A 12,181-nucleotide genomic window follows, 5' to 3' on the forward strand; every position below is an offset into this window, starting at 1 on the left:
AATGTCTGAACAGAACCAAATAGACAGAATGAAAATGTTTTTGAAAAATTTTAAATCCTGCACTTTTCCTGTTTAGCTCTGTGCTTTAAAGGTCTATCTCCCTGTGAATCTGATTGGCCCTTAAGATTCAGCACATAGTGTGGTCGTGACACCATCATGCTGCTCTTCATGGTACCCACTCATACTTTGGAAAACAAAGAGATTACTTCCTTTAAAGACAGGGAAAAACCGAACTCCACTACAAAGACAGGCATTGTCAGCGCTCTAATATGCCGTGACTGGCTAACAAATTTGCTGGAGCTGAAAGTGGTTTCAATCAGCCCTGATCGTTGCACAAGGGAAGATTCCCTGGACAGCGGTGAAACTGGATCCCTGATGTACATACCATGGCACCAGCACAGCTCCTTTTTTTCTCCCATCAGCAGATATACTCTTGCATCCGACTCATCAGATGGTTGTCATGGATTTTATGCCCTGTCCTCATATTGTGTGAGTGGTTAGTGATTACATTCATAGCATTGTAGTTAATGTTATAAATGTATGCTGTTATACAATGATGCAACACAATACACTATAAAAGTGATACTGCATTTTCCAGGAAGTAGCCTTGTCAAACTGTCATAGGATTTTTGAAAGGTCTTCAACGGGCAAAAATGTAGTGCATTGGTCTTCAGCACAAAACCTTCATAAAAGGAATCTGGCATTTATACACAAACACAATTTTATATACATCTTAAATGACCACAATCGACAAGCCCGTGATTTCAAAAGTATTAAGGCATATAGGTCAATATTATACCTTATCAAATGCAACAATTAAACATTGTAAAAATTCCCTAACTCTCACCATAACCGCACATAATTTTCAGAAATAGACACCTGGCTACAACTCCAACAACACATGTGAGCAGTGTGCGTTGAGGTGACAATCCATTATGAACTATAGTGCCCTCTATTGGTTCTAAAGTCATAAAGTTCAAGGTACAGACTGGTCTTTCCACATACTTTAAGATTGAGAGCCCTCAGTGACACTCCATTAAATCACATTGTTTAACAATAATAATAGAATCCAGTCAACATATAATTTATCACCTGCATTTTTATTTCAGCTCCAGTGTTATATACACTGTAGCAGCATTACCACAGTCATTTAACATTCTTGTGCTGTAGATGGCACTCTTGTCATAAATCTTCCCAGTTTCCCCCGGTGTTTTGTGCGCAAAAAAGCAGCAAAGATGTAACATGATGAACATCCCTAGATAAGATATAAATTCACCAAATCTCCATTAACACAATCACTCTTAGTCATGGGGCATACATAATAATTAAAAGTACATTATATTGAAATGATCTCACAGTTAAGTTATACAAGCTAGACAATAAGCATGGGTTTAAGACTTATTTTTCCTTAGATCTCTTGGGCTAATGTAATGTGTCTGAGCAAAACAAGACCTGTGCTCTGTGGATACTTTATCAAAAATGATTCAGAAGCTAAAGCAAGACTAAATACCTGAACCAGATTAGTCTAATGACCATTTTAAACATTGGATTATCATCCAGTCCATGTAACTATGCATTTCAATCTCCAAGTTTCTTAAAAAGGTCAGTTCCACTCAACATTAATGCATAGGAGCAGTATTGTTTGTAATATCTGGCGAGTGATTCTTAATGGAATTAATTCCATCAACTGTATGACCAGCATTTCTTAAAACATAAGATTCATTCAAATTGAATGAAATGCATAGAACAGAAATGGCATGATGGCATTTGTATAGTAAGTAAAATACATTACATTTGTCTGGAGTTTTTCAGAAATAGTAATAAACAATATGCCAGAAACATCAAATTAATTAACCTTCAGCTGTCCAGTATTGTTGTCAATAAGATTGACTTTAAATCAACCTAAATGTGTTACTGTGTTGCATATTCATTTACATAAACAATAGCTGTGATATTTAGCAAACACATTTGTGTAACTCTATAAAAAACACCCACAGGGCTCAAAAGGACTTCAAATTTAAATAGAGAAATGGTCATGCAGTGGGCCAAATTCTCTCCGTTATGAATACTGCAACAGGTTTGACCACTGCTCACCTGCTCGTCTCAGTTCAGACTAAATGTCCCCTTTAACCAAACACTTCAGTCTTCACAGAAACATTTGAAGAAATTCTCATCTCTACCTCTTGTGAAAATGTTGAGGCACAAAGTGACTTTTGAAACATCATAAGGACAGCTATATGACTAGCTCAACTAAAGAGGTCCAAAGAATAAGAAGCTAAAGTTTTTTTTGGTTGCAGATGATGCTTGGAATGAGACTACTGCCAATAAGTACGAGGACAAGAATGAGTGCTTCATTTTACAGGTATGTTCACCACTACAGGTTTGCAAATAGGAAATCATACAGTACATATCTTTGGGATCTTTAACAAGGAATAAACCTATATTTGAGGGACTGGGACCTTTGGAGATCTCATAGAACCAGCTGTACTTCACTGGTGAACAAACCCAACAACATTTAATTAAAAGCAAACAAACAAATCTTGCAGCTCTGTGGATTACAGCAATATGTGGAGGAATGTCTGCCTTCTGAGCGGAAAACTCAGAGCCAAGAGGCTGGGAAGAGAGCAGGGAGAGCACAGGAAGTGACTAAAATGGGCCAAAAAAAAGTCTAATAAATAGAGCGTGCCAACCAGCTGATCTGGTAACCCCTTAGTAATGGGCCCATTGTCACAGACTGTACCCAATGCTTAAAGGATTCGCCCGATTAACTGCCCTGGGCTGCAGTGGTACTCATTCCAAATTCTGCTGTCTAACATTGAATGTTTTATTTGTTTTGTAGTAGTTTGAGAATGTCAAATCTGCTCATCTCACATAAAATCATTTTAGAGATATAAACTAAGTACATTATTACAAGCATGATATTTTACTCCAAACCTAAATATGAACATCACAGATGTGTCTGAATGCAGAGATGAGCCGGTCCATGCCACCAGCCTCTTACAGGTTTGATGCGGAGGTTTGGTACACCTGAGGACCAGCATCATGAAATGCCTCCTGGGAAACAATCACTCACTAAAATATATAAAAAACACTGCCTCTTCTCTGCGACATAGATTGTTATATAATACACTCGAACACTCACATTGGTGAGAGTCCAGAGCATATACTACTGTGCTCAAACAAGGCTAATATATTTGGGCCATTATGGCCTATACACCTTTATTATTGAGAGGGATTCCAGTAACCTCTCAGGAAAGGGAGGCAATACTCACTTCACTGGGTGGTCAAAATAAACTACTGAAACTGAATTACTAAACTACTGCAGACTTTGACTGGCGCAGAGGTTAGAATGAAGCCCTATCTAAAGTTTAAAAAACCCAGCACAACATTTAGTGGTTCAGCCAAAAGGAAATTTAACTCTCAGAACTGCATTTCCAACACAGAATAGAAAACAGGCCCTCATCTTGAAAGGTTTAGGCTAGCTCAGATTATAGGCACATTGTATGATGCCAACCTTCTGGCCAAGGAAAAATAACATGGTCCTATTTCAGTACATTTGGTTTTAACGAGTGGTTTCTTGCTATGATTGATGAAAAGGTAACATATAAAGATCATACGATTGAATCTACATTTCAATGGCAAACAACGATTATGTTAATGGTGACTGATCCAATCCATTTCTATTAAGGACATGGACAACACAAAACACTTTAAATTTGTGGCTGCCTTCAATGCTAAAGAGGCACTTTGAAAGCGCAATTGTGTCTACTGTGCAGCGAAACTCAGGAATGTGTTCAATAAAACAGTCCTTTATAAATACACAAGGAAATAAAACAAGCAAACAACTATGTGTATCTTCCAAATCCATAAAATCCAAGTCATGGTAAGCAAATCAAATAAATAAAGTTCCCATATCAGATCTACAAACATACTGTATGAATGTAACCCAACATAATCATGAAAATACTGTCACCGTTGTGTGCTTAGTGAATGGGTGATTAGGGAAAAGGGCCTGTTGCCACATGAAGATGACCTTTTCTCTGTATACATCTCTGTGCAGTTCCTGTAACAGCCTCCACTCCTCTAATGAATGACAGTGCACAATGGAAGGGCTTGCTGGGTAGGAAAGTGAAGGGTAAGGAGTGCCACGGTCTACCACAGCAAGTCTTTCAAACCTCCTCCATTGCAGTGAGTTCCCTTTGAGTTATTATACAAAAGCACACACAGATATAAATTATGAACACGATGTCACCATGAGGCTTTTTGCATTGATCCCACAGGAGAACCAGGAGCCTCTAGTACAGGTGTGGTCACATTGCGGTGTCCACAGCCCTTCCTCAGACTGGGCCAGCTGGCCCAGCCTCTCGCTCCATCTGCTGCTTGGTCAGGACATACTTAAAGAACTCATAGACTGACCAGGCGATGGCAGTGGAGGGCATCTGGTATATGACCCGGGCCTGGATCCCTTTGAAGAAGGCAGCCGTGCCACCGAGGCGATACACTGTCCTGAAGGCGTTGGCCATGCCTGTGAGGTGACCACTGATGTGTATGGAGCTGAGCGCTACATTCTCCTGTGTGTTGAGCAGGGTCTTACACACGTCCAGCGGGGTGGTTATGGCTGCAGATACGGCCCCTGCCGCAGCCCCAGACAACACGTGGCTGCCGGGGTGGTACTGTCTGTGGGGGTTGAGCCGCTCCTGCATCAGCTCATATGTCATGAAGTGGACAGCCTGGAAGGGAATGTTCATGGCCAGCTGTGTGCTGTAGCTGCGGTAGAAGGCTGCGAGCCCCTCAGTGCGCTGTATAGTCCCAACGCAGTCCAACAGGTTCCGGTAGGGAGAGTTGTACATCTGCATCCGCTGTTTCACCACTAAGACACCATGAAGGACAGCACCACCACACAGACAGGGGAACAAAGAGAAGGGGGTTAATATACTGTATAACCCTCCCCCCTCCAGCTAGAACGGTTTGTTACCATCTTGATTTCTAATTGAAAAAGTCACAAAAAACCCAAAGCCCCCTTTCAAAGCCTTACCTTCAGCTGGGTTCATGACTGCGTCATGCAGCACAGTGGCCACACAGCCTGCCAGTCCTAGATGGAACAAAGACAGTCAAAGTCAGGCATGTTACCACCCATCAACATACAATACCTCACGTAATAATACATCAGTTCTCACCAAGCCAATTGTTTATAATGTTAGTTTATCAAAACTGCCAGCACAACTACCAAAACAATTAACTTCTTCCTGTGCCATGTTCCCTGACCTTCCAGTGGTCAGTATGTAATGAGAGTTAGAATTCCAAGGGAAACAGAACTGTACTGCACCATTGGCTATGTGGCTGTTTCCTCCATTCTGAATGACCTCGCTGAGTGTGCGCTTGACATGTTCGTAGCAGGCAAAGTAGAGGGCGTGGGCAGGGCCGGCCCCCAGCATTGTGATGTTGAGGCCCCTCAGGGGTCTGAGGAGACCCTCCGTCCGGACGATCCTTCTTAGGGCCTCATACACGCTGCTGTACTGAGCCTTAGGGTCTGGCTGCAAACTTTGCATCCTGGTCTAGAGAAAGAAGAGGGATATTTTAAGTGAGAGACCCTAGCTTCTCATGAAGTAGTCTGTACAACCTGCTAAACTACAGACTGTAGTCAAACCTACACACTCACCTGGGCTGTCTGTTTCTGAGGTAATTGTTTCTCCTGTGATGTGATGTCTCACCATGTTTTTGATATCTGTTCTTGGCAGAACTCATGTCCTTTCTGAGTGATGTGTGTCTGTCCCAGGCCTAGGGTGGGGGGCTGTGTCAGTTCTTTGTTAAACCCTGACACGCCAAGTTATTTGGAAAGCACAAACAATGTTTTTATTTAGCCCAAAATGTAGTGCAGACCAAAAGACATGCCATTTTTATCTTTCTTAGCTTATTTCCTTGTTTCCTTCCACCCCCCCAACAATAAAATATCAATTACATTTCCTTCAGATACATCTGGAGGCTTGAGGGATTCATAAAACTTTGAGTTTAAGTTTGTCAAACTGAACAAAAACTCTACACTTATCACATACATTGTTGAGCTCTACCTCAAGGAGACAATGATTTCTGTATGTGCCTTCAAGACTGCTTCTGTAGTCATCTTTTACTTATAGGTGACATTACTCATTTCTCTCAACGCATCTTTGAAAGGGTGAATCCAATGTCTTATCTGTAGTCTATACAAAACATTAACACCTGCTCGTTCAATGAAAGACTGACCAGGTGAATCCAGATGAAAGCTATGATCCCTTATTGATGTCACTTGTTAAGTCCACTTCAATCTGTGTAGATGAAGGGGAGGAGACTAGTTGAAGAAGGATTTTTAAGCCTTGAAACATGGATTGTGCATGTTTGCCATTCAGAGGGCGAATGGGCAAGACAAAATATTTAAGTGCCTTTGAACAGAGTATGGTAGTAGGTGTCAAGCACACCAGTTTGTGTCAAGAACTGCAATGCTGCTGGGTTTTTCCACGCTCAACAGTTTCCCGTTTGAATCAAGAATGGTCCATCACCCAAAGGACATCCAGCCAACTTGACAACTGTGGGAAGCATTGGAGTCAACATGGGCCAGCATCCCTGTGGAACGCTTTCGACACCTTGTAGAGTCATGCCCCGACAAATTGAGGCTGTTCAGAGGGCAAAGGGGGCGCAACTCAATATTAGGAAGGTGTTATATATATATAGTACTGTTATTACTTAGGCAAAATGTATGGAATAATGTATACCCACCATAATAAGGCACACCAACTAGCCAGAGACAAGATTAGACAATTTAATTGGAAACAACGACCTTCCTTCATTTATCAAACACGCGTACGTGCAGATTTGCTCAAACAATTCCGAACTAGGACTTTGATCCTACTCCAACTCCAAGCAGCTTTGGTCCTCAACTGTTCAGGTTTTTGTATTAACTTTTTTTCCACATCTGATCGACGCCTGGGAGAACAGAGAGATATTGTCACAAGGGGACAAATGAGTTAGCCTAGTGAGAGTACTTTTGTAAACAAAAAAGGCTCTACTCGGGAAAAACTGGATCACAATTTAACAATGTAGGCCTAATCCTTGAGTGAGTTAGGATTCAGCCTTTAGTTACCAGCAGCAAGCCTACTGCATGTCTGTAGCTTACCTCCCCATTATGTTATTATCTCAGCCTCCACAGCCAAGTAATTCCATCTACTTAGCAGCTTTGCTCTAGAGAAACCACCACACAGGACAGCTTCACAGGATTATCTCTGCATGATATCAGTTAGGGTGCATGATGTACTGTATTACAGACAAATATACCATTTTGAAGGTCTATACATTTATATTTAATACTATTTACTTTAATAATATAATCACATTCCTGCAGTAGTGCTACAGTAGTTGAGCTCTAAAGGGGAGAAGAAAAAAACAATACACAAGCAGTTGATGTGTGGAGAATGAGATACACCTGCAGACGGAAGGTGGGAAGGGGGCTCAAAGCTGTAATACTGATACATGTTGGACCTCTGCCCAGGTTCTGGCCACCCCCTGTCAGATCCTACTTTAAGTGATAAGAGTCCCCCTTAAGCACCACTGAAGCAAAATGTTTCTAAAAATAAATTGAGCAAAGAGGTGAAGAAAGAGTACAGAATGAGACTGCTGTCAAACATCTTACTATTTTTTTTATACTCTATGCTCATTAAGTACTTCTGGCCTCAGCCTTACAGAGAGAGCGACTGCCTGCCTCAGTCTGTAATCATTAGGCAACTTGACAAAACAGAGCTAGCTTTATCCCAGTGACGATACAATGCCTCTGGCCATTCAAATGGCTACTCTTTCTGGCTGTGCCATGCCGTGCCAAAGAACCAGGAAACAAACCTATTGATTGAATATTAGACAAACTTGTAGACCTTACTTCATTTGGTTTATTTCCTCACCTTGTCCGACAATTAAGTAATGTAAAATCTCCAACAACGTAATAATTAGGAGAAATAAATCTGCTGCATGGCACACAATGAGTCATTTGTTTGCATTCTACTGCCACTGATCTCAGTTTACTACCAGGAAATGCATTCCTGATGGGCTTAAAGGCACAGAGCATTCAAAGATGTGATTTTCCTGTGTTTTATATACATTTCCACACTGAGGTTGGAATAATACTGAAATTGTGAAAATGACAACGGCCTTTTAGTGTAAGAGCGGTTTGAAAAGGCTACTGGAAATTTCAACCTGCTTTGGTGGGATGGTGTTTTGGTCTGCCTGACAATATAAGTTAATAGACCAATAAAAAAGTGGGTTCCAAGCCTCTCTGCCAATAACAGCTACTTCAGGTTACATATCCCTCCCATTAGTCTCGTCCAATGAGGCACCTCACTCAGTCCTAGATCAATTTCTCAAGCAAGAATTTCTCTTCACCAAGAAGCGATGTGGTTTTAACATTTTAATTGAAAACAAATCGCAGTAAGGTACTTTTGTTTTTACTAGAAATGATTTGATATTGAGATTTAAAACAGCTACATTGGACCTTTAAGAACTACTTCATGAGAGGAAGCAGTACATTTCTCAAAATAAGACGTTTTGGTGATGACACAGTAATAAAACTATTAGTAAATGTATGCTACCAGGATCTAGGGCTAGGCTAACTCTGTGAAGCCATTATAACACAAGTATACCCCAACTCCCATACAGCCACCTGATCAACTCAAATAGTTTCAGTAACTGTATTTCTTACAGAAGATTTTGGTTCAAAAACTATTTCAGTTTTAACATTAATGGCACCCTTCCAACTGGCGAGGAGGAAGGGGACCCATTGGGTACTGGAGTGGAAAAATCGCACCAGCTCATCCTGCTTGTTTTGGGCTGGAGAGAAAAGCAGGGCTGGCAACAGCAAAATTCATTAAGGTTCTATGGCCAGCATAAGAAGTACTGTTTTCCACCCCACTCTTCCATGACAATGAATGGAGGTTGTAGTGTAGACATGGGGCAGGGAATCTCTGTTTCTGTGTGCCACCACTGCTTTAACTCTTCAGCGGGGAGGGGCTCAGCAGTAGCAAGCTAACTTCAGAAGCCTGAGAAACCTCACACACTGTAGGGGTTAAAGTCACCCTACTGTGATAGAACTGGGAGACCAGATCCTACTGGTGGCTGTGGACGTCAGTGTGTTCTGTGTTTCTTTTAAACGAAAAGTAATGATTAAATCTGTGTGCATGGCATGAGTGTAAATGCATTTCAGGAGTTAATCCCATGGCTTCCAGAGGCTGTAAGGCAGTTTGCTAATCAGCTGTATAAGAGAAAGACGGTGCACACACCCTTTTTCTGACTGATTCCAAATGCTTACGCCCATTGGGACATGAAGATAACACTTCTAGTAGTAGCACAGAGGGACATATAGTTAATAGAAGTAGGCCTATAGTATATCTACTTAACTCTAAACCATTCCTCCATAAAAAAAATAAGTTCATAGCAGGGTCATCCACAAAATGAGTGCCTTTTGCATCCATTTCATACGTTAAGTATAAATTGTGCACCAATATTTAATTTTAAGGGGAATAAGACTTGCTAAAGTGCCAAAATGCAGCATTTTGACATGTCCCTCCGTGCATCCTCTGACTTCTAGGAAGATTAACGCACTTCAACATTATTGTAAAGCCCTCGTTAATATTGTTGCTTTGACAGTGATTTCTGAATATTACTTTTAAGGTAAAAAAAACAACAACCTGTACTCTATTTGAAGGTCAATCCTGTTATGTGAACTGAACACATTTTAACATGGTGAAACTATTCCTTTTGAAAAATGAAATTCTAAAAGAAACATTGAATAGCCAAATAATATTGTAAAAGCAGGTGAGCTGCTTCTACTCTTTTACTATATTTTCTGGTGTTTTGTGGTGGAACACTGAGCGGGTCGAGCATAACACATCAACCCTATTACCCATAGACAGGCTACAAATGTTTTAACCGTGTAAAATGTTTTGTGAAGCTTGCATTCAATTGCCCCTCCCTGTTTCACACAAGCTTCCATTCCCCCGTCACAAGGGGATTTTCTACCCTATCACGGTCAACCCTGTCACTTTATTTTGCACTTAAGTCTTATTTTTTTGTCTCGAGGGAAAAACATTTTTTTAATTGAACATGTGCTCTTCATGACAGAATGTTAAAATTAGGTGAAATATAACTTTTTCTCACCAAGTTAGTGCTCAAAGGCACCTAATTGGTGGAACAACCCAGCAGCGGAGTTAATGAAACACTGTGGCTAGGTTTGGCTGTGTTGACTAGATGTGTAAAGTCTGGCTCTAAAACCTTACGTTGTAAGATGGGCAGCATGAAAGGTCCAACTACAGATTCTTGCAGTTACAGAGGAGGAAGTGGCAACAATGGCTTGTGTAACCCTGTTGAAGAGACACAGGCTAATTTGGCTCCATATCCGATCATCTCATTCTGATGGTCTGACTGATTAAAAATGTTAGACCATGTAGCCTATGCCTTTTTTTGCCACAAGCTTTATTCTCTGTAGGTAGTCAGTGTTCTCTACTGATTTGTCAAGTCAAACATGTTTCAAATGTACATGCAATGTACTTAAATAAAAATGTATGAATGAACTTCATGAAATTATCTGGGAAATAACTACTGGTATGCAATGAGGGGGCATAGCGGGGTACAGAGTTCAAAGCCAATTACTCATTACTTGTATGTCCTCTTATACTATAGGTTACCTAGAAGCCTATAAACTTTGACTAGTCCAGAAATTAATTATTTGGTTTAGTATATTTTACAATAACCACTAGCTACAGTTGACCACAATGTCACCTAAATTTGAGCACCGTTGACAGCTCTAACCTGGCACACAGCCATGTGACCTTCACCTGTTTGCCTCAATTGTCTGACAACCAGTTCAATAAGTTCAGATGTGGGTAAGATAAAGAATTGTATAGAACAAATGGGCACTGAGTGTGTAATGTCAGATAGCTATGTCTACATGTCCATGCTTCACTCTGAACTTGAAGGTTGTTGGATTTAAAAGTTTTAGCAAACAAGCTAGCTAACTTAGCTGGTTAGCAGCTGTAACTAAGTGTGCGGTTAAATACTGGAAACGTTCAATTGCATGATGTTTCATTAACAGGGTGAGTACTTTCAGGAAGACAGGGAGAATTTCACATATGCGAGCGAGTGTCTTGCTATGCTAAGGCATGTCTCATAACGCGTAAGTTGGCTGGCTAGTAGCTGGCTAATTAGCGCTAGCGTCTAGCTAGCTAGCCAACTACCTAGCGTTCACACATTTAAACTGGTAAGGTTATTTCCTCCCCTGCGTGCTGATGAGTTGGAAAGCAGAAATGCATAATGATACGAATGAAAAGTGTTACTGAGCCCATCACTTGGTTGATGGGCTAGCAAGCCTACCTTGACAGAGTCCACGGGGTACATCACCGTGTGCTCCAGGATTCCAGCCACGGCTCCTGCTGTCATGTGGATTGTCAATGAGGCATGCGCTGGCAAACTCTCGTAGTCACCGTCGCCTTCCGAAGGCTCCCCATCTTTACCCTTAATCTCCGACATGTCCAAGTTTGCCACCACCGGGTCAGCGCGCAACTCCATGCGGGGGAGACTGATCAAAAGGAGATCTTTACAAACAAGCACTGACTCGGCGGCATGGACAACCACAACATTATCAACCAGTTCCAGCGCCTAGATGACGTCAGAAGAATACACGATAGCTATCTAGTTTGAGCAATGAACATCCAGAAAATCGAAAATGAGGCGGAACCAACAGCCGGAATTGTCCAATGAAAAGTAGCCCACGAGTGCTAGCCTGTTTGCAGAATTGACAGCGCTTTTCAATGAGGGGGTTCGATTAATCTCGTCCGGGCGCTCGTGTTGCACCGGCAGAAATTTGTTCGCATTCGATTTGGAACCGGGCTACCTCCCAGACGTGAGTCAGGTACCACGCTCTGTCAAACAGAGAAGTCTGCTCAAAACAAAAATGACGTAGTTGAACACGTGGGATTAGTAGGATTCTGGGTTTTCCCATGCAAATGTGATTGCTTTATAAAAAAACGATTTATCTGCCTTCCCAGTGAAACTTATTACAATTGTTTTATGGAAAAGTTGTATGTTTCTGAAAGATGCATCATGCTGCTGCTTTGTTGACAACATGACCGAGCCCTGCCAATTACTGTTCATTTTGAGAAAGGTGCTCCTC

The 12,181-nt window shown here is 41.3% G+C and overlaps 1 protein-coding gene across 2 annotated transcripts; it reads right to left on the bottom strand.

Moving 5' to 3' along the window:
* Positions 1 to 1,081: 1,081 nt before the first annotated feature.
* On the bottom strand, positions 1,082 to 11,944 carry slc25a37 (solute carrier family 25 member 37). 2 transcript variants are annotated; one of them, XM_020489928.2, is made up of 4 exons: positions 11,383 to 11,944; positions 5,327 to 5,555; positions 5,036 to 5,092; positions 1,082 to 4,870 (listed from the first exon to the last, which is right to left on the bottom strand). In XM_020489928.2, exons 1-4 carry the CDS (start codon positions 11,575 to 11,577, stop codon positions 4,338 to 4,340), a joined length of 1,014 nt encoding a protein of 337 aa, XP_020345517.1. In that variant the 5' UTR covers positions 11,578 to 11,944; the 3' UTR covers positions 1,082 to 4,337. The 2 variants fall into 2 exon arrangements, with proteins under 2 accessions (XP_020345517.1, XP_031685966.1); XM_031830106.1 differs by lacking the exon at positions 11,383 to 11,944 and adding an exon at positions 5,660 to 11,363.
* Positions 11,945 to 12,181: the final 237 nt, after the last annotated feature.

The sequence above is a fragment of the Oncorhynchus kisutch genome, linkage group LG8 (genome assembly GCF_002021735.2).
Source record: "Oncorhynchus kisutch isolate 150728-3 linkage group LG8, Okis_V2, whole genome shotgun sequence".
Lineage (NCBI taxonomy): Eukaryota > Metazoa > Chordata > Actinopteri > Salmoniformes > Salmonidae > Oncorhynchus > Oncorhynchus kisutch.

Excerpts from the sequence above, each read along its gene's own strand:
- slc25a37 (XM_020489928.2), bottom strand. The coding sequence starts at position 11,577 with ATGGAGTTGCGCGCTGACCCGGTGGTGGCAAACTTGGACATGTCGGAG. Across the intron at positions 5,093-5,326 it reads AAACAGCCACATAGCCAATG|GACTGGCAGGCTGTGTGGCC; the intron begins GTGCAGTACAGT and ends TGTTCCATCTAG. Across the intron at positions 4,871-5,035 it reads AGTCATGAACCCAGCTGAAG|TGGTGAAACAGCGGATGCAG; the intron begins GTAAGGCTTTGA and ends ATGGTGTCTTAG.